At 48.8% G+C, this 20,057-nt stretch overlaps 1 protein-coding gene across 1 annotated transcript in view; it reads right to left on the minus strand.

Moving 5' to 3' along the window:
- The window catches only part of NINL (ninein like), a 321,722-nt gene that overhangs the window by 50,598 nt on the left and 251,067 nt on the right, over window positions 1-20,057 (minus strand). Inside the window, exons 22-24 of the mRNA XM_075339423.1 lie at window positions 6,515-6,799; window positions 2,618-2,881; window positions 1,172-1,246 (exon numbers count right to left, since the gene is read on the minus strand). Coding sequence (XP_075195538.1) covers window positions 1,172-1,246; window positions 2,618-2,881; window positions 6,515-6,799 — 624 coding nt within the window. The remainder of the gene's footprint in view (window positions 1-1,171; window positions 1,247-2,617; window positions 2,882-6,514; window positions 6,800-20,057) is intronic.

The raw sequence follows: 20,057 nt of genomic DNA on the forward strand, positions 1-20,057 counted from the left end.
CCATATTTGCACGTTTTTTCTCCATCCTTGCATGTTTCCCCCCATCCTTGCATGTTTCCCCATCCTTGCATGTTTCCCCCATATTTGCACGTTTCTCTCCATCCTTGCATGTTTCCCCATCCTTGCATGTTTCCCAATCCTTAATGTTACCCCATCTTTGCATGTTTCCCCATCTTTGCATGTTTCCCTCCATCTTTGCATGTTTCCCCCATCCTTGCATGCTTCCACCTGTGACGCCCTGGGCAAGCCAGGGGTCACAGTCATGACACCACCACACCCTACACCCAGATAGGTACACCAAAGCTACACAAAAATTCCTTGTTGCCTTCCTCCAGGGGCTGATGTCCACACCAGGGGGTGGGGCCAGGCGGTTGGCTCCGCCCACCCCCCCCGAGGAGTTCACAGCCCTGGAGGCGGGAAAACCAGGCAGTTGAAGTCAGACTAGTCTGAGATAGAGTTAAGCTAGGAAGTGGAGGAGTGTAGGACAGAACAGTGAGAGGAGTTGAGGAGTTGAAGTGAAGTGGTAGAGGAGCAAGTGAGAGTAGTGACAGTAAAGGTTACAGTTGAGAAAGCCTGAAGTTGGTCCGGGTGTGTGCCCCGGACTGAGACAGCAAGGTCAGCAGGACGGCGGTGACCGTCTGCAGGAGAGGCTGCTTGGGAGGTTGCCGGAAGGACGTGGACGGGTGGTGGCCCGGCAGTACCGGAGCGGTATACGAAGAGCAGTCAGCACCATTGGCAGGGGCCTTTCGGATCCCGGCAAGGCTAGGAGTCGCTGTGAATTTGCCAAATCCGTCAGTGAAGGGGACCTCTGGGTCTCCCAACAACCAAGTCCCGATTGAAGGCAACAGTCCGACCGTTAAAGAGAGACACCGCCAGTGCCAGGGCACCAGTTTCTCAGGGCCAGCGCCTGCGGGCAAAGTAGGGCTCCTCCGGCCATAACCAAGTCGGGGAGCGGGTTACCGGTGGGAACCCATCGCTACCATCATCATCTCAGGTGCAGGACCGTCACCGTCAACTACTGGGGAAAAAAAAAAAAAAGAATATAAAAAAATACTCTAAATCAGGCTCATTTCTTAAGAAAAGTAATGTTATATGGAAAAGGGAAAAAAAAAAAACACAACTTTACTATACATTTCTATTTAGCTATGAAGGTGTAAACACATACACTCACCTGCTTGTTAGTCTCATCCAGTCCACTGAGAAGATCTTGTTTTTCCTGTTTGTGTTTAAGAATCAAATTTTCAATCTGTTATAAGGAAAAACATAATAAAGGTAACATCCAAATACAGCATCATGAACCCTCATATTGGCATCACATTTATTTTTACTTTTATTTTAAAATTTTAGGAATGCAAGAGACATAAAAAATAATCACCACCACACTACAGGGGCCACTTACAGGTATATGGGACATATGACTATGGTAGATCACTTATTCATAGATTCCCTTTAAGGACCATGACACCAGGTTTTTGCGACCTAATCTGATAGCAGCATAATGTAGGAGTGGAGACCCTGATTCAAGCAATGTGTTCACTTCCACTTACTGGGCTGCTTATTGTAGTTATAACACACAGTTCAAAACAGCAGGAGACTAGCAAACTTACTGCCATGTTGACCTCCATATTCATGAGCTCTGAATAACCTTGCCCCACCACTAATTGGCAGCTTTCTGTGTGCACTGTGTATATGAAGAAATCTGTCATAGTGGTGTTGGCGGGGGTCATACAGAGCTCGACAATCAGAGAACTGGTAGATCTACAGCAGAGTTAGGCTACTTTCACACCTCCGGTTTTTGCTCTGCGGCACAATACGGTGTTCTGCAGAAAAACCGCAACCGTTTTTTTTTTACGCCGGTTGCGTGTTTTTTTTTGCATAGACTTACATTAGTGCCGTATTGTGCCGCAGGGGCTTGCGTTCGGTCCGGTTTTTGCCGCATGCGGCAGATTTAGCCGATGCCGCGGCCGGATAGAACGTTCCCTGCAACGTTTTTTGATCCGGCAATAAAAACCGCATCCAGCCGCTGCAGCGCATTTTCAATGCATGCCTATGGACGCCGGATGCGGCGCGAAGCGGAAAAAAAACGCATCCGGTCGCCGCATGCGTTTTTTTCCACTGCGCATGCTCAGTAGCCGTGCCGCAACCGGAAAAAAACGGACGGGCCGCATGTAAAAACGTATGCAAAGGATACGGTGTTTTCGCCGCATCTGTTGCATAGGTTTCACAACTGGATTGAGCCACAGTGCTCAAACCGGATGTGTGAAAGTAGCCTAAACCGGGATTTTATCAAAACTACTACAAAACAACAAGCAAGTGACACGTCACTGGAATCGTCGTCTCCAACCCTACATCATGCTGCTCTCAGATGGGGTACCAAATACCTGGTGACAGATCCCATTTAAATGGTAAATGTTAACGAAATATAACACTATCCATAAGGCACGGACAGCACTGTACACTACGTGGCACCCTTCTTTGACTTTAGGGGTCAAAATTATGGCTGACATACAGTCCACATCTTCACATTCTTAATTTGTGGTAATTGAAATGGGGAGGGAAAGAAAGAAAAGTGGCTGACAGCTTGCCTAGTGACGTAGATCTTTTTGTGGTCTGATACCTTGCTTTTAGAGAACTGCAGGTCCTGTTCCAGTCGTTCCCTGTCCTGTTTCCAGATTTCTTGCTGCTGAACCTTTTCTCTCTCTACTGAGTGGATTTGGTTCTGGAGTTTCTCTACAGATGCTGCAATCTCCTCCTTCTGTTGGATCGTCTCTCGCTGCCGGCCTTCCAATCGCTGGATGACCTCTTGGTGAGCATCATTCTGTGCCTTCAGGTCCGATACGGTACAATTCAGCTGATGTAATTCATTACGGGTTTTGTCAGCCTGGAGAACAAAAACACTAATGTATAAAGCTTAATCAACCAACTTCACAAGATCTATTGGACTTATTGTTTAAGTCTATAGTGGATTCTTAATGCCCCAATGTAAGACACTTATCCATCAGTGCTATGCTAAATACATGAGCAGAGAGGTCATTCAATTGTCCAATAATAGGCAAAATTAGCTAACATAACCTGTGCGACTGTGAAGATATCCTTTGGTCAGACAGGTTAACACCAAATTATAATACCAAACCACCTAAAGGACAAGAGAGTCACTTTCTCTGGAAAAAAAGAAGAGCTACGGAGTGCTGAGAAAGTCCTCTTTTTATGCCCTAAAGGACATGTATTTATTTAGGCCCCAGTTCAAGTCCAGCGTCTTTGTCATGTGGCATGTTCGAGGCAGGCATTCTTAATTGAGAAGTACAGTGGAACCTTTGATTCCGAGCATAATTGGGAGTGAGCTCTTAAACCAAGTTACTCTTATATCAAAGCAAATTTTCCCATAGGAAATAATTGAAAACACAGACAATTCGTTCCACAGCCCAAACATATTTACTGTATTTATACAAACTTATTACAGTAACACAAAATAATGTACAGTGTTCATAATATTACAGTACACTAATACAAAATACTGTACAGTACAGTAAAAAAACAAAGCAAATGAAACTGCACTTTAGCTTACAATAGAAGTATTGGTGTGTGAGAGGTACAATACAAGTAATGTGCTGTACTGGTTAGCAGAAAGAAAGTACAATGTATCCACAAATGCAAATTGATAGACATGCTATATAGTATATACTGTACTGAACAATGGTATACTGTATACAGTACATATGTACAGAAAGTTACCTCCAGAGCGGGTCAGAGCGTGGTGAAAGGACAGAACCGGACGTGTGCACAGTGAGTATTTGCTCTTAATGCAAAGCATTGCTCTTAAACCAAGTTACAAATTTTTAAAAAGCTTTGCTTGTCTTGCAAAACGCTCTCAAACCAAATTACTCTTAAGGGCCATTTACATGCTGCGACATCGCTAACGATATATCGTCGGGGTCACTGTGTTTGTGGCGCACATCCGGCGTCGTTAGCGACATCGCAGCGTGTGACAGGCTGGAGCGACCTTAAACGATCGCAAAAGAGACAAAAATCTTTGGTATATGAGAGGTCGTTCATTTACCAAAAATCGTTGTCTGGTAAGTAGCGATGTTGTTCGTCGTGTTGAGGATAAGAATTGAGTATCCAAAAATACTTAATTCAGCCATTTCATAGACTCCGGTATATAGTTTAGTAGATATAAACTAACGCACATATTTATGTATGTCTTTGTTCTGTTTACTAATACGTATATATGTATATTGCATATTTAGTGTATTTTCCTTAATACAATATACCAGCACATGTAATTCTGAAGATAGCTGCCATATCCTGTCTACACCCGGGACGATGAACAAAGGAATTCCTAAAAGCCTGGACTGTCCAATCAACAAGAGACTATGCTAATTTCTATACGTCTTGAAGTCCAGCCTGCGATACTTGATTGGACTGTATTTGGCTACACCCTTCACTTCTCAAGAGCTATAGAAAGTTTCAAACAATAAACAATAAACAATAAAGACCAGTTGGTCAGCGCCCGTCATGGAGATGGATATAACTGACTCGTTGTCCATTATTTAGTCTCGTGTGCACACATGACAATATAATTTGAAACAGCAGTCAGATCCTGAGTGACCGGTTAAGTCACATCCTTTCGGGACTGGAGGAAAACAGGTTTAACACGGACATCAGTGTTGAACACACAATTTTTTTATTTCATTTCATTCCTACGCGTTTCGGAGACCACAACTGCCTCCTTCTTCAGGGAAAAGAATTTTACAGAAACCAAGGAGGAGCCCTTAAAAAGGATGTACAGAAAAAAAGGGAAAAAAAGAAAGAGAGAAAGGAAGAGGGATCCCTGGCTATGACGTCAGTTCACCGTGTGCTGCAGAGCAATGACTCATTGCCACGTGGAATGAAGCCGCATTACATGGCCCTTACAAGAATTGAATAAAATACATATTAATACATTTAGCCCAAACAGAACATTCATAATCAAAAATCATAGCAATAAGAGATCCAGAAAAAAATGAATTTAAAGTGAAAAAGTAAAAAGGAAGGGGGTAAAAATGTATACAACTAATAGTGATATTTGACACGAACCCGGGGTAGAGAGGCCGTAAGATTGACCGGCCATCTCACTAACATCACCAGGGATCCCTCTTCCTTTCTCTATTTCTTTTTTTCCCTTTTTTTCTGTACATCCTTTTTAAGGGCTCCTCCTTGGTTTCTGTAAAATTCTTTTCCCTGAAGAAGGAGGCAGTTGTGGTCTCTGAAACGCGTAGGAATGAAATGAAATAAAAGAATTGTGTGTTCAACACTGATGTCCGTGGTCTTCAAGCGCGGTGTTAAACCTGTTTTCCTCCAGTCCCGAATTTGATGTCTTGCTTGTACAACAGGGCTGCTGCTGGACCACCTTAGCACTCGCTCATGCCACTAAAGGGGTTGTGACTGGCACAACCCGATCAGGTGAGTGCACCATTTCCTTATACCTTTTACCCAGTAAATCGGGTAATACCCTATTGCGCCTTTTCTCTCCTAATTTAGTTAAGTCACATCCTTAACAGTCGTTCCTGCGGCATCACACATCGCTATGTGTGACACCGCAGAAGCGACGAATATATCCTTACCTCCGTCCACCAGCAATGAGGAATGAAAGAGGTGGGCGGCATGTTCCGGCTGCTCATCTCAGCCCCTCCTCTGCTATTGGACAGCTGCCGTGTGATGTCGCTGTGATGCCGCACGTATTGCCCCCTTAGAAAGGAGGCGGATCGCCGGCCAGAGCGACGTCGCAGGGAAGGCAAGTCCGTGTGATGGGTGTTAGCGATGTTGTGCACCACGGGCAGCGATTTGCCCGTGATGCACAACCAACAGGGGCAGGTACACATTCTAGCGATATCGGTACCGATATCGCAGCGTGTAAAGTACCCTTTAAACCAAGGTTCCACTGTATACGCCTTTCAGTGAATCGGGTGTGTCTGAAAACTGTTGTGCAACTCCATGTGCCTTGCCACAAACCTTCCTCCAATCAGAGATTTGAGTAAAATTTCTGGCATAAGTTATGCCACAGCTTATCATCATTAGATGAGCTATGCTGTGGAATCCCATCCTTGTTTTGCTAGAGCTCGGCCCATTTTGACGGAACTGTTCGGAACTGGCATGAGAAAAAAAAAACTGTGCGTTCCTCAAAAATTTTACACGTTTTCAAAGCGATTTACACTAAAATTCTGGTGGAATTCCTTTGATGAATGAGGGCCTGAGTGTTAAAACTAAAAAATACACTTGGCAGGAAAAAAAAAATAAAAAATTGACAGGTCTATTCTCGAGGAGGTCTCTGCAGAGAAATCAGGGCAGGTAGCCGTAACTACAAGAAGATTAGCTCAATCGGCCCATGAATCAATGGTAGTGCAAACTGGAGTCAGGCTTTGATTTCTGCCATAGATGTCAAAGTCTTATTTTTCATAATTGAAAAAAAAAAATCAGTGTGAACATGCCCCTAGTAAACTCTAATTATATATTAAATAATATGTAACAACGGTACCTCTTGGAGCGACGTCTGCAGCTCACTTTGAAGCTTTCCTTTCTCTCCCTGCCACTCAGACCAGTTATGAAGGCTTTCCTTCTCCAGGACACTGAGCTTTGCCTGTAGTTGTTCTATGTGAGTGGCTGATTCGTGCTTTTCATCGGTGATCTGCCTTAGTCTAGCATTCAGATCTTGAATGGTTTCGTAACTCACTTCCCTCTGAGAGCTCAGGTCGGACACTGTGCCGGTCAGTTGGAGGCTCTGGGCATTCAGCTGGCACAGCTCATCCCAGTATTTTTCATTCTAAAAAGATAGACACAATCACACAATATATACCATTATTGCTCTTATTTCTACAGTCTTTCTTCTACCATAGATCTTCTCAAGAAAGTGAAACCCGCAATCTTGCCCCAAACAGAGCTATTCTACTTGTGTTCCTTATTCATCCTTATCCCCTTTAGCCATTTCCCTAGCATTATTAGCAAACAGGTAGGAAGGCTAGCGCCAGATGATTATACTGCTCTATATTCCTACAAGGAGTGGTATAGGAGGGATCTTGCAATATCTGGGCTCTACCATCTCAGGATGGAGTAGTGTTATGGAAACTGTAAGGCTAAGTTCACACATTGCGTTTTTTTTACGCTGGGTTTTTGTGCGTTTTTTGCGGAAAAAAAACCGCACAAAAATGCACCCGTTGCAAAAAAGCGGCAAAAAACGTATGCGGTTTTACCGCGTTTTGGTGCATTTTTTGCTGCATTTTTGCTCACTGCGTTTTTTTTTATCAGTGAACAATGTCATTAAAGATTGTTGACAAAAAAAAAAAAAAAAAAAAGAAGAAGGGAATTTTGTTTACTTACCGTAAATTCCTTTTCTTCTAGCTCCTATTGGGAGACCCAGACAATTGGGTGTATAGCTTCTGCCTCCGGAGGCCACACAAAGTATTACACTTTAAAAAGTGTAACCCCTCCCCTCTGCCTATACACCCTCCCGTGCATCACGGGCCCATCAGTTTTGGTGCCAAAGCAGGAAGGAGGAAACTTATAAATTGGTCTAAGGTAAATTCAATCCGAAGGATGTTCGGAGAACTAAACCATGAACCAAAGAACAATTCAACATGAACAACATGTGTACACAAAAGAACAACAGCCCGAAGGGAACAGGGGCGGGTGCTGGGTCTCCCAATAGGAGCTAGAAGAAAAGGAATTTACGGTAAGTAAACAAAATTCCCTTCTTCTTTGTCGCTCCATTGGGAGACCCAGACAATTGGGACGTCCAAAAGCAGTCCCTGGGTGGGTAAAAGAATACCTCGATAAAAAGAGCCGTAAAACGGCCCCCTCCTACAGGTGGGCAACTGCCGCCTGAAGGACTCGCCTACCTAGGCTGGCATCTGCCGAAGCATAGGCATGCACCTGATAGTGTTTCGTGAAAGTGTGCAGACTCGACCAGGTAGCCGCCTGACACACCTGCTGAGCCGTAGCCTGGTGCCGCAATGCCCAGGACGCACCCACGGCTCTGGTAGAATGGGCTTTCAGCCCTGAAGGAACCAGAAGCCCAGAAGAACGGTAGGCCTCAAGAATCGGTTCCTTGATCCACCGAGCCAAGGTTGACTTGGAAGCCTGCGACCCCTTACGCTGGCCAGCGACAAGGACAAAGAGCGCATCAGAACGGCGCAGGGGCGCCGTACGAGAAATGTAGAGTCGGAGTGCTCTCACGAGATCTAACAAGTGCAAATCCTTTTCACATTGGTGAACTGGATTGGGACAAAAAGAAGGTAAGGAGATATCCTGATTGAGATGAAAAGGGGATACCACCTTCGGGAGAAACTCCGGGACCGGACGCAGAACCACCTTATCCTGGTGAAACACCAGGAAGGGGGCTTTGCATGACAGCGCTGCTAGCTCAGACACTCTCCAAAGTGATGTGACTGCCACTAGGAAGACCACCTTCTGCGAAAGGCGTGAAAGAGAAACATCCCTCATCGGCTCGAAAGGTGGTTTCTGAAGAGCCGTTAGCACCCTGTTAAGATCCCAGGGTTCTAGCGGACGCTTGTAAGGTTGTACTATGTGGCAAACCCCCTGCAGGAACGTGCGTACCTGCGGAAGCCTGGCTAGACTCTTTTGAAAAAACACGGAAAGCGCCGATACCTGTCCCTTGAGAGAGCCGAGAGACAAACCCTTGTCTAATCCGGATTGAAGGAAAGACAGAAAAGTGGGCAAGGCAAACAGCCAGGGAGTAAAACCCTGATCAGAGCACCAGGATAAGAAGATCCTCCACGTCCTGTGGTAGATCTTGGCGGACATTGGTTTCCTGGCCTGTCTCATAGTGGCAATGACCTCTTGAGATAACCCTGAAGACGCTAGGCTCCAGGACTCAATGGCCACACAGTCAGGTTGAGGGCCGCAGAATTCAGATGGAAAAAAGGCCCTTGAGACAGCAAGTCTGGTCGGTCTGGTAGTGCCCATGGTTGACCCACCGTGAGATGCCACAGATCCGGGTACCACGACCTCCTCGGCCAGTCTGGGGCGATGAGGATGGCGCGGCGGCAGTCGGACCTGATCTTGCGTAAAACTCTGGGCAGCAGTGCCAGAGGGGGAAATACATTGGGCAGTCGAAACTGCGACCAATCCTGAACTAATGCGTCTGCCGCCAGAGCTCTGTGATCTTGAGACCGTGCCATGAATGCCGGGACCTTGTTGTTGTGCCGGGACGCCATTAGGTCGACATCTGGTGTTCCCCAGCGGCAACAGATCTCTTGAAACACGTCCGGGTGAAGAGACCATTCCCCTGCGTCCATGCCCTGGCGACTGAGAAAGTCTGCTTCCCAGTTTTCTACGCCCGGGATGTGAACTGCGGAGATGGTGGAGGCTGTGGCTTCCACCCACAGCAGAATCCGCCGAACTTCTTGGAAGGCTTGACGACTGCGTGTGCCGCCTTGGTGGTTGATGTACGCCACCGCCGTGGCGTTGTCCGACTGAATTCGGATCTGCCTGCCTTCCAGCCACAGCTGGAACGCCTTTAAGGCTAGATACACTGCCCTTATCTCCAGAACATTGATCTGAAGGGAGGACTCTGTCGGAGTCCAGGTTCCCTGAGCCCTGTGGTGGAGGAAGACCGCTCCCCACCCTGACAGACTCGCGTCCGTCGTGACCACAGCCCAGGATGGGGGCAGGAAGGATTTCCCTTTCGACAGGGAAGTGGGAAGAAGCCACCACTGAAGAGAGGCTTTGGCTGCCCGAGAAAGAGAGACGTTCCTGTCGAGGGACGTCGACCTCCTGTCCCATTTGCGGAGAATGTCCCATTGGAGTGGACGCAGATGAAACTGCGCAAATGGAACTGCCTCCATTGCTGCCACCATCTTCCCTAGGAAGTGCATGAGCCGCCTCAAGGGGTGAGACTGGGCTCGAAGGAGAGATTGCACCCCTGTCTGTAGTGAACGCTGTTTGTCCAGCGGGAGCTTCACTATCGCTGAGAGAGTATGAAACTCCATCCCGAGGTAAGTTAGCGATTGGGTCGGTGTCAAATTTGACTTTGGGAAATTGATGATCCACCCGAACTTCTGGAGAGTCTCCAGAGCAGTGTTCAGGCTGTGTTGGCATGCCACCCGGGAGGGTGCTTTGACTAGAAGATCGTCTAAGTAAGGGATCACCGAGTGTCCCTGAGAGTGTAGGACTGCCACCACTGCTGCCATGACCTTGGTGAAGACCCGTGGGGCTGTCGCCAGGCCGAAAGGCAGTGCCACGAACTGAAGGTGTTCGTCTCCGATGGCGAAACGCAGGAAGCGTTGATGCTCTGGTGCAATCGGCACGTGGAGATAAGCATCCCTGATGTCGATTGATGCTAGGAAGTCTCCTTGGGACATCGAGGCGATGACGGAGCGGAGAGATTCCATCCGGAACCGTCTGGTTTTCACGTGTCTGTTGAGCAGTTTGAGGTCCAGAACGGGACGGAATGATCCGTCCTTTTTTGGCACCACAAACAAGTTGGAGTAAAAACCGCGACCACATTCTTGAAGGGGAACAGGGATCACCACTCCTTCTGCCTTCAGAGTGTTCACCGCCTGAAAAAGAGCATCGGCTCGCTCTGGGGGCGGAGATGTTCTGAAGAAACGAGTCGGAGGACGAGAGCTGAGCTCTATCCTGTAACCGTGAGACAGAATGTCTCTCACCCATCGGTCTTGGACATGTGGCAACCAGGCGTCGCAAAAGCGGGAGAGCCTGCCACCGACCGAGGATGCGGTCTGGGGAGGCCGAAAGTCATGAGGAGGCCGCCTTGGGGGCGGTTCCTCCGGCGGTCTTTTTAGGACGTGACTTAGACCTCCATGAAGCAGAGTTCCTCTGGCCCTTCTGTGGCCTGTTGGACGTGGAGAATTGAGACGTGGCTGAGGGCCGAAAGGACCGAAACCTCGGTTGTATCCTCCGTTGCTGAGGTCTGTTTGGTTTGGACTGGGGTAATGACGAGTCCTTTCCCTTGGATTGTTTAATAATTTCATCCAATTGCTCGCCAAACAGACGGTCGCCAGAAAATGGCAAACCGGTTAAGAACTTCTTGGAAGCAGAGTCTGCCTTCCATTCGCGTAGCCACATGGCCCTGCGAACTGCCACTGAATTGGCGGATGCTACCGCTGTACGGCCCGCAGAGTCCAGGACGGCGTTCATGGCGTAGGACGAAAAAGCCGACGCCTGAGAGGTTAAAGACACAACCTGCGGAGTAGAGGCACGTGTGACTGCATTAATCTCAGACAGACAAGCTGAGATAGCTTGGAGTGCCCATACGGCTGCGAATGCCGGAGCAAAAGACGCGCCTATGGCTTCATAGATGGATTTCATCAGGAGCTCTATTTGCCTGTCAGTGGCATCCTTGAGCGATGAACCATCTGCCACTGCTACTATGGATCTAGCCGCCAGTCTAGAGACCGGAGGATCCACCTTGGGACACTGAGCCCAACCCTTAACAACGTCAGTGGGGAAGGGGTAACGTGTGTCATTAAGGCGCTTAGTAAAGCGCTTGTCCGGAAATGCTCGGTGTTTCTGGACTGTATCTCTGAAGTTGGAGTGATCAAAAAACGCACTCCGTGTACGTTTGGGAAACCTAAATTGGAATTTCTCCTGCTGAGAAGCTGACTCCTCAATCGGTGGAGCTGGAGGAGAAAGTTCTAGCACCTGGTTGATGGACGCTATAAGGTCATTTACTATGGCGTCCCCTTCAGGTGTATCAAGATTGAGAGCAGCGTCAGGATCAGAGCCCTGATCTGCCACCTCCGCTTCATCCTCCAGAGAGTCCTCATGCTGAGACCCTGAGCAGTGTGAAGAAGTCGAGGGAAGCTCCCAGCGAGCCCGCTTAGCCGGTCTGGGACTGCGGTCCGTGTCGGAGTCCTCACCGTGGGACCTAGGAGTCACCCCAGGAGCACTTTGCTGCTCCGACCGAGGGGGGCCTGGGGGCAATTATTCAACAGTGCCCGGGGCCTGTGTTACAGGTCTGGACTGCAAAGCTTCTAGTATCTTAGCAGACCATCTATCCATAGACTGAGCCATGGATTGTGAAAGTGACTCAAAGTTTCTCAGCCAACACTGCAAACTCTGTCCCTGCCACCTGGACAGTGGTAGCCGGTGGTTCTACCTGGGCCGGGGGTCCCACCCGTGGCTGAGGCTCCGGCTGAGTGAGTGTCACAGGGGCCGAGCATTGCACACAATGAGGGTAGGTGGAACCTGCAGGTAACATAGCCGCACAAGAGGTACAGGTTGCAAAATAAGCCTGTGCCTTGGCACCCTTGCTTTTTGCGGACGACATGCTGTTGTCTCCTCTTAGAGCAAACAGTGAGGGTATATAGCCAAAAGCAAATAATGCGGCCGAACAGAGCAAATGTATACAGTATATGGATATATATATATATACTCTTCGGCACCCGGGGGGGCCAGCACCAGGTAACCGGTGCGGCTTACCGACCGCCCTCAGCGGTTGTGTGTCCACCAGATTCCCTGCCTGGGCCTCCCAGAGCTGTGGAGCTCGGTCTGAAGTTCTCCACCGGCAGAAGTGCAGATAACAATGGCTGCCAGCGTTCTCAGAGGAGAAGGGAGCCGTGGGCGTGCCTCAGAAAGTGCGGGAATCTGGTGCCCCACAGTGCTCAGTGAGGGGGGAGGAGGATACCCAGTATGCTCCAGCCCTCACCGCTGACGTCCAGTCTAGCGTCCCGCCCTTACCCCTGACTGGCAGGCCCGGGGGCGGGAGTATGCGGTACTAGGCCGCAGAAGCCGGGGACTAAAGTTAGTAACCCGGCCGGCAAACAGGCGCGGTCGGCGCGGTAGTCCCGGCGGTGGAGCTGGAGGTGTCAAAACACACAGCAGCCGCTGCAGCGTCTGTTACACAGGCGCTCTATGCGCCGTCCCCAAGGGGACACAGAGTACCTCAGAGAAGCAGGGCCTGTCCCTGATGATACCCGATCTCCTGTCCGTCAGATTCCCCCAGGGGCTGCGGAGGGAGCCCGGTCCCAGTGCATGGTGACCGGTTAGGATCCCACTTCTCCCAGAGCCCCTAAGGGATGGGGAAGGATAACGGCATGTGGCTCCAGCCTTTGTACCCGCAATGGGTACCTCAACCTTAACAGCACCGCCGACCAGAGTGGGGTGAGAAGGGAGCATGCCAGGAGCCCTGTTAGGGGCCCTCTTTTCTTCCATCCGATAAAGTCAGCAGCTGCTGCTGACTAAAATGTGGAGCTTGCGTGCATGTGTGCCTCCTTCAACACAAAGCAAAAAACTGATGGGCCCGTGATGCACGGGAGGGTGTATAGGCAGAGGGGAGGGGTTACACTTTTTAAAGTGTAATACTTTGTGTGGCCTCCGGAGGCAGAAGCTATACACCCAATTGTCTGGGTCTCCCAATGGAGCGACAAAGAAAAGGTCTGATGTCATTTCCTTCCTCAATATGTTCTTCATTCTCCACTAGTGTATGCAGGAGAGCAGACAGCTGCAGAACTACAAGGCTCAGCATGCTCCATCCAGGACTGTATGCTGGAGGGAGAGCAGAACTATAAGGCTCAGCATACTCCATCCACTAGTGTATGCGGGAGAGCAGACAGCAGCTGCAGAACTGCAAGGCTCAGCATCCTCCATCCAGGACTGTATGCAGGAGTTTTTTTGCCCTCTAACAAAATGACGTGGGCTTCGCCATATTTTTGTATGCTAGCCAGGTACAGCAGGCAGATATGGACAGCCCCCAACCCCCAGATGCCTATTTGTACCCAGCTGGAAACCAAAAATATAGGGAAGCCCCCCCCTTTTTTTTTTTAAATATGAATTGCATGAAATAATTTAAAAAAAAAAAAAAAAAAAAAAAAGACGTGGGCTTCGCCCAATTTTTCAGTCCAGCCAGGTACAACTAGGCAGCTGGGGATTGGATACCCGCAGTTCAGAGTGTCCAAGCTTTCTGGGCACCCCCCTGCTGCGAATTGCAGTCCGCAGCCAACCCAGAAAATGTCGCTTTCATAGAAGCGCCATCTTCTGGCGCTGTATCCAACTCTTCCAGCTGCCCTGGTGACGGGTGGCTCGCTGGGTAATGATGTGGTTAGGGCTAGCTGTATATTATCAGCTGGCCTTAAGCCCGAAATTCATGGTGTCACGCCAATATTAGACATGGCCACCATGAATTTCTAGTACAGATAAAAAAAAAAAAACAACATACAAAAATATTTTTATTAGAAATAAAACACAACACAATTAGTGACTCCATCTTTATTGAAATAAAGAACCCTACTCTGTAGTAATCCTGGGTCAAGGGTCCCGCGCCGTCCAATCCAGAGCCAATATCATCTGATCGGTTTGCTGGAAGGCAAAGCGATCAGATGATGTGTCAGGTTCAAGGACGTGAATCACATCACACATCAGCTGATTGTATAAACTGCTTTTATACAATCAGCTGATGCATCAGTGCAAAAAACCCCACAAAAAACGGATTTTTGTGTACTCACCGTAAAATCGTTTTCTCTTAGCCATCATTGGGGGACACAGGACCATGGGTGTTATGCTGCTTATCCATAGGAGGACACTAAGTGGATGCAAAGATGTTACCACCTCCCCTGCAGTATACACCCCCTGGCCCAGCCAGGCTACTTCAGTTTTAGTACACAAGCAGTAGGAGAACAAAAAACGTGAGTGAATACTCATAACAAAATAGTACTGAGATTGAAAAAAGCTATGGCCCAACAGGGCAACAGGGAGGGTGCTGTGTCCCCCAATGATGTCTAAGAGAAAACGATTTTACAGTGAGTACACAAAAATCCATTTTTTTTCCTCTGACGCCTCATGGACACAGGACCATGGGACGTCCTAAAGCAGTCCCTGGGTGGGTAAACAAACAATGCAACCCAAGGACTAGGAACCAGTCCCAGATAGCCAGGAGCGCCTACTGAGATAGGTGCTCCACTATCGTTTGCAGAATTTTCCTACCTAGGTTCGCCTCAGCCGAAGCCTGGGTATGGACTCGGTAATGCTTTGAAACAGTATGTAGGCAAGACCAGGTCGCAGCCTTACAGTCCTGTTCCACTGAAGCCTGATGCCTAATGGCCCAAGAGGCGCCAATTGCTCGCGTAGAATAATTCCGCAGCCCACTAGGAATGGGCTTGAGTTGCGAGCGAATCCAGTGAGCCAGCGTTGCCTATGAAGCTGCGTCTCCTTTATTAGGCCTTTCAGGAATGACGAACAAGAAGTCTATGTTCCTAAAGGGGCTGTCCTGGGTACGTAATATCTGAGAGCCCTCACAAGGTCTAGCGAATAAAGGAACCTTTCCACCCTATGGACTGGGTGTGGAGAAAAGGAAGGTAGAACAATGTCCTCGTTCATATGAAACGGGGAAGTAACCTTCGGAAGAAAATCCGGAAGGGGGCGTAGAACCACCTTGTCCTGATGAAAGATCAGAAAGGGTTCGCGGCAAGAGAGTGCTGCCAGTTCCGAAAATTGTCTGATGGACGTAATCGCCACTAAGAATGTTACCTTCCAGGAGAGAAGAGCAAGAGAAGATTCCTTAAAAAGGTTCAAAGGGGGACCCTGGATACCGTCCAAAACGAGATTGAAGTCCCATAGGTCCAGCGACCGTTTATATGGGTGAACTAGATGGGAAACGCCCTTGAGGAAAGTCTTGACTTGCAGATTGCAAGCTAGACGGTATTGATAGAATATTGAGAGAGATGAAACCTGCCCCTTAAGGGAGGTGAGGGCCACCATTTGCCCAGCACACACAGGTCCATCACCTTTTTTGCCTGTGCTGATCCCTGCCACTGCAGGTCGATCTCTCCCAATTTTTTCCTCCGTCTCCCCTGAGGAACTCTCATTACTGAGAGGGAAACGCGTCGGGAGAAACTATTTGTTTTTTGGTTGCGGGGCAGAAATCGTATTTGGGTGCTGCCCTTGTCAGGGCGGAAGTTCATTCACGGGGCACGACAGGGTTTGTCGTATACCTGTCCACCTTATCCTTCCGGCCTGTGATCTCTCACCTTGGGACCTATGTGCAGTCCAGCCCATGGATGAAGCTTGGGTGAGATCAAGCCTATGCGCTGCCATGTGGCACTTTGTTGTTGTTTGCACAATTTAAGCACAAGCACTTTATTATTATCATTGATTTTATCTAGCTACTAGTAACAGTTAAGTTTTAGTCCCTGCTGCATTTCTGTTATTTTCTGGACTATTGGGCATTACATTTTCTGCTTAGCAGACCTGCTATTATACTGCCAACCCCTTTTGCAACCTGACTGCAAAAATAAAATCAAGAATTCTGGGGATCGCCAGAGGCATAGGTTGGACATTAGATTCCCTGCACTGGGAAAGGAAAGTTTTCCACGTACGGTGGTAAATACGGGATGAAGGCCGGCTTTCGGGCACTGTACATGGTAGAGATGACCGTAGGAGAGAATCTTGCTCTTGTTAAAGTCCAGGTCTCAATGGCCAGGCCGTAAGCTTCAGGGCTCTGGAGTTCTGATGGGAAATGGGCCCTTGGGTCAGCAGGTCTGGGATGCTTCCGAGGCGCCATGATCAATCATACTAATTCGGCATACCAGGCGCACCTGGGCTAGTCCAGTGCTATTAGTATTACCGGGACTCCTTCTGCCTTGATCTTCCTGATTACTCGCGGCAGCAAGGACAGAGGCGAAAAACATGTAAGGTAGACAGAAGGCGACTTCAGGAGACTAGAGCATCCGCGCCGATGGACTGTGGATCACGTAACCTGGCTAAGAACGCAGGTACCTTTGCGTTCAACCTTGAGGCCATTAGATCCACGTCTGGTGTAGCCCAGCGAGTGCAGATGTGTGGGAACACTTCTGGGTGGAGAAAACACTCTCCGGCGGCCAGGCCTTGGCGACTTAGAAGGTCCGCTCCCCAGTTCTCTACTCCCGGTATGTGTAACGCTGAAAACACAGACCCCCGTCGATTCGGCCCAGGTGAGGATCCTGAGGACCTTGAAATAAGCTGTCTTGCTGCTGGTACCTCCCTGCCGATTTACCTATGCCACAGCTGTTGCATTGTCCAATTGGACCCGAATCAAACGACCTGCTAGCAGAAGGGGGGAATGACCTGAGCGCGAGAAAGATCGCACTGATTTTCAGGATGATTTCTGGGAAGGGAAGACTCCTGGGGCGTCCAACGTCCACAAGCAGTGTAGAGTCAGTACGCTGCTCCTCAGACTAAGAGGCTGGCGTCCGTGGTCAGGAGTAGCCAGTCCACTTGGGGGAGAAAAACTCCCTCTCGATATGGAAGAGGACTGAAGCCACCAGCAAAGCGCATACCTGACTGAAGGTGTCAGGTGAAAAGTTCGTCAAAGGATAAAAGGGGCTCTTGTCCCAGGCAGCTAGAAGCGCAAGCTGCAGTGAGTGGTGGTGTGGCTAAGCGAGCAGTACTGCCTCTATAGCCGCCGCTATCCTACCTAGCACACTCATACTGAATCGTATGGAGCGAAAGGATTATGTAGAAGACAGTGTACCACTTGTTGTAGAGCGGTCGACTTGTCTTGAGGGAGAAATATCAAGCCCCGAAGGGTGTCCAAAAACATGCCCAGGGAGGTGACGGATTTTGACTGGAGTCAGAAGCCGCCCTAAGTGGGATAGGGTGCCCACAGAGATCTGCACGCTGGTTGAGCCCTTGATGAGGAGGTCATCCAAGCAAGGCAGAACAGCCACTCTCCTGGCGTGAAGGGCACTCATGGTGGTCGCCATGACCTTTGTTAAGACCCTTGGTGCTGTGGCAGAGCCGAGGGTAGGGCCACAAATGAAAAACAAAAAAAAAAAAGAAGAAGTCCTGAACAGCGAAGCGGAGGAACTTTTGGTGAGCTGGAGCGATGGGTATGTGCAGGTACGTGTCCCTGATAGCTAGGGAGGCAAGGAATTCTCCTTTGACCATAGAGGTAATAATGGACCCTAGGAATTCCATTCTGAATCTCCTTACGTGCACATGTTTGCTCAGGTGTTAGAGGTCCAGGATGGGTCGAACTGACCCGTCCTTTTTTGGGGACCACGTGAGGTTGGAATAGAAGGCCCTGAACCTCTCGCCGTCTGGAACTGGTACCATCACCCCCGCCGTTTGGAGGGAGTGGATCGCTGAGGAGAAGGCCTTGCAGTGTTTTGGAGCATTTGGGGGAGGTTTGAGAGAAAAGACTGACCAGGGGATCAGGTCCGTAATTCAATGTGGTAACCAGAAGACAAGGTATCGCACCCATTTGTGGTGTGAGGCGGCAGCCCAGATGGAGGAGAACGAGACTCCTTGGTCTTTGTCTAGACTACCAGGACGAGGTGGACTCGGGGAGGGCTGAGAAGGTCGGGCCCCGCGTGTCTAGTAAAAAACATCCTGGGCTAGAGTTGGGGGAGGGAGGTACTCTTTTCCTCCCGTGGCGTCAGACAAAAAAAAGAGCCTGTCCAGACGATCGGCAATCCATCGGTCTGGAAAGGAGTACTGTGAGAGGCTTCTTAGAGACCGAGTCCGCTCTCCATTATCAGAACCAGAGGGCCTTACAGATGGCTATGGTATTTGAGGCGGCAATAACTGCGCAGCTAGCAGCGTCGAGGAAGCTCTGCATGAGGTACTCTGCCGCCGCAGCAATGTGAACTGTTACATGCCATACACGGTAAGTTTTTTAACTTGATCAATTCAGTAGCTAAATTTCTCTTTATTCATATGTTCATGGCAGTAATGCAGATTCCATTTTTCACATTTTCACTCTTACATATAGCTATTGGATTTTTCAAGTCAGTATTCACACAGCAGTTTTTGCTATTTCATGTATTCCCCTTACATAGTCACTGGTGTGCATACCTTATCTCCCCATAGTGATGTTTTTTTAGGTTTTTGCACCCAGTTCAGACTTAGAATGGTGTTCCAAACGTTATTCCTTATTGCTTATTTTTTTGTGTCTCGAGCTAACATTTTTAATGGTACCATTTTTTGCGCAGATGCTACGTTTTGATCGCCTGTTGCATTTTGCGTAAAACATGCGGCGACCAAAAAACGTAATTTTGGCGTTTGGAATTTTTTTGACACTACGCCGTTTACCAATCAGATTAATTGATTTTATATTTTGATAGATCGGGTATTTCTGAACGCGGCGATACCAAATATGTGTATATTTATTTATTTTTTAACCCTTTAATTTTCAATGGGGTGAAAGGGGGGTGATTTGAACTTTTAGGTTTGTTTGTTTTTTTTATTTTTTAAAACTTTTTTTTACTTTTTTTTTATTTTACTAGTCCCCCTAGGGGGCAATAGCGATCAGCAATCCGATCGCTGTTATCTATCTGCTGATCACAGCTATACAGCTGTAAACAGCAGATTCAGTCACTTCCGGTTTCCCTCTGCTCAGTGCCGAGGAAAAACGAAAGTGAAACTTCGTAGCTGCAGGCGTCATCACATGACCCTGTGCTACGATGGCAACCACCGAACGTCACGTGATCACTCACGTGACTTCCGGTGGGGGCGGCGGTAAGTAAAAAACATGGCCGTGCGCATATAGATCTCGCTGCCAGACTTTGGCAGCGAGATTTAAGGGGTTAAATGTTGCGAGTGGAAGCGATTCCACTCGCAACATGCAGGCACACATGTCAGCTGTTGAAAACAGCTGATATGTGTGCCGACCGTCGCCGCCTGCCCGCGGCAGGGGGCAGGGCTTAACGGGACACGATCCTTGACGGACAGATCCGTCCAAAGTCGTGAAGGGGTTAAAGGACACCGCATGGTCAGTAGTGAATGGGAGATCTTCCACATGCAGAGTTTTGGTTAATTGCTGCGATAAGGGAGTCCATCGCAGCTTGATCGCTCGGGGAGGTTGAAACCAAGGAATCATCCCGGTACAAACATCATTCCCCTTCCTCCGGCTCCTCAGAGACCGCGGAACATGTGGGAGAACCCCATCTGGGTACCCCAGAGGGAGAACCATGGGGGTCATGCCCTTTTTCTGATCTGCAACCGGTGAAGCAGAGGGCTGATTCTTATCAGAAGGACCCTCTATAGAGGTGTCATCAGGCTGCGTTCTGTCCAGGGCCCCCGAGGGGTGTGAGGATGATGTTGCATAGCCAGCACCAGGTTCTGGGAAC

The sequence above is a fragment of the Anomaloglossus baeobatrachus genome, chromosome 3 (genome assembly GCF_048569485.1).
Source record: "Anomaloglossus baeobatrachus isolate aAnoBae1 chromosome 3, aAnoBae1.hap1, whole genome shotgun sequence".
Lineage (NCBI taxonomy): Eukaryota > Metazoa > Chordata > Amphibia > Anura > Aromobatidae > Anomaloglossus > Anomaloglossus baeobatrachus.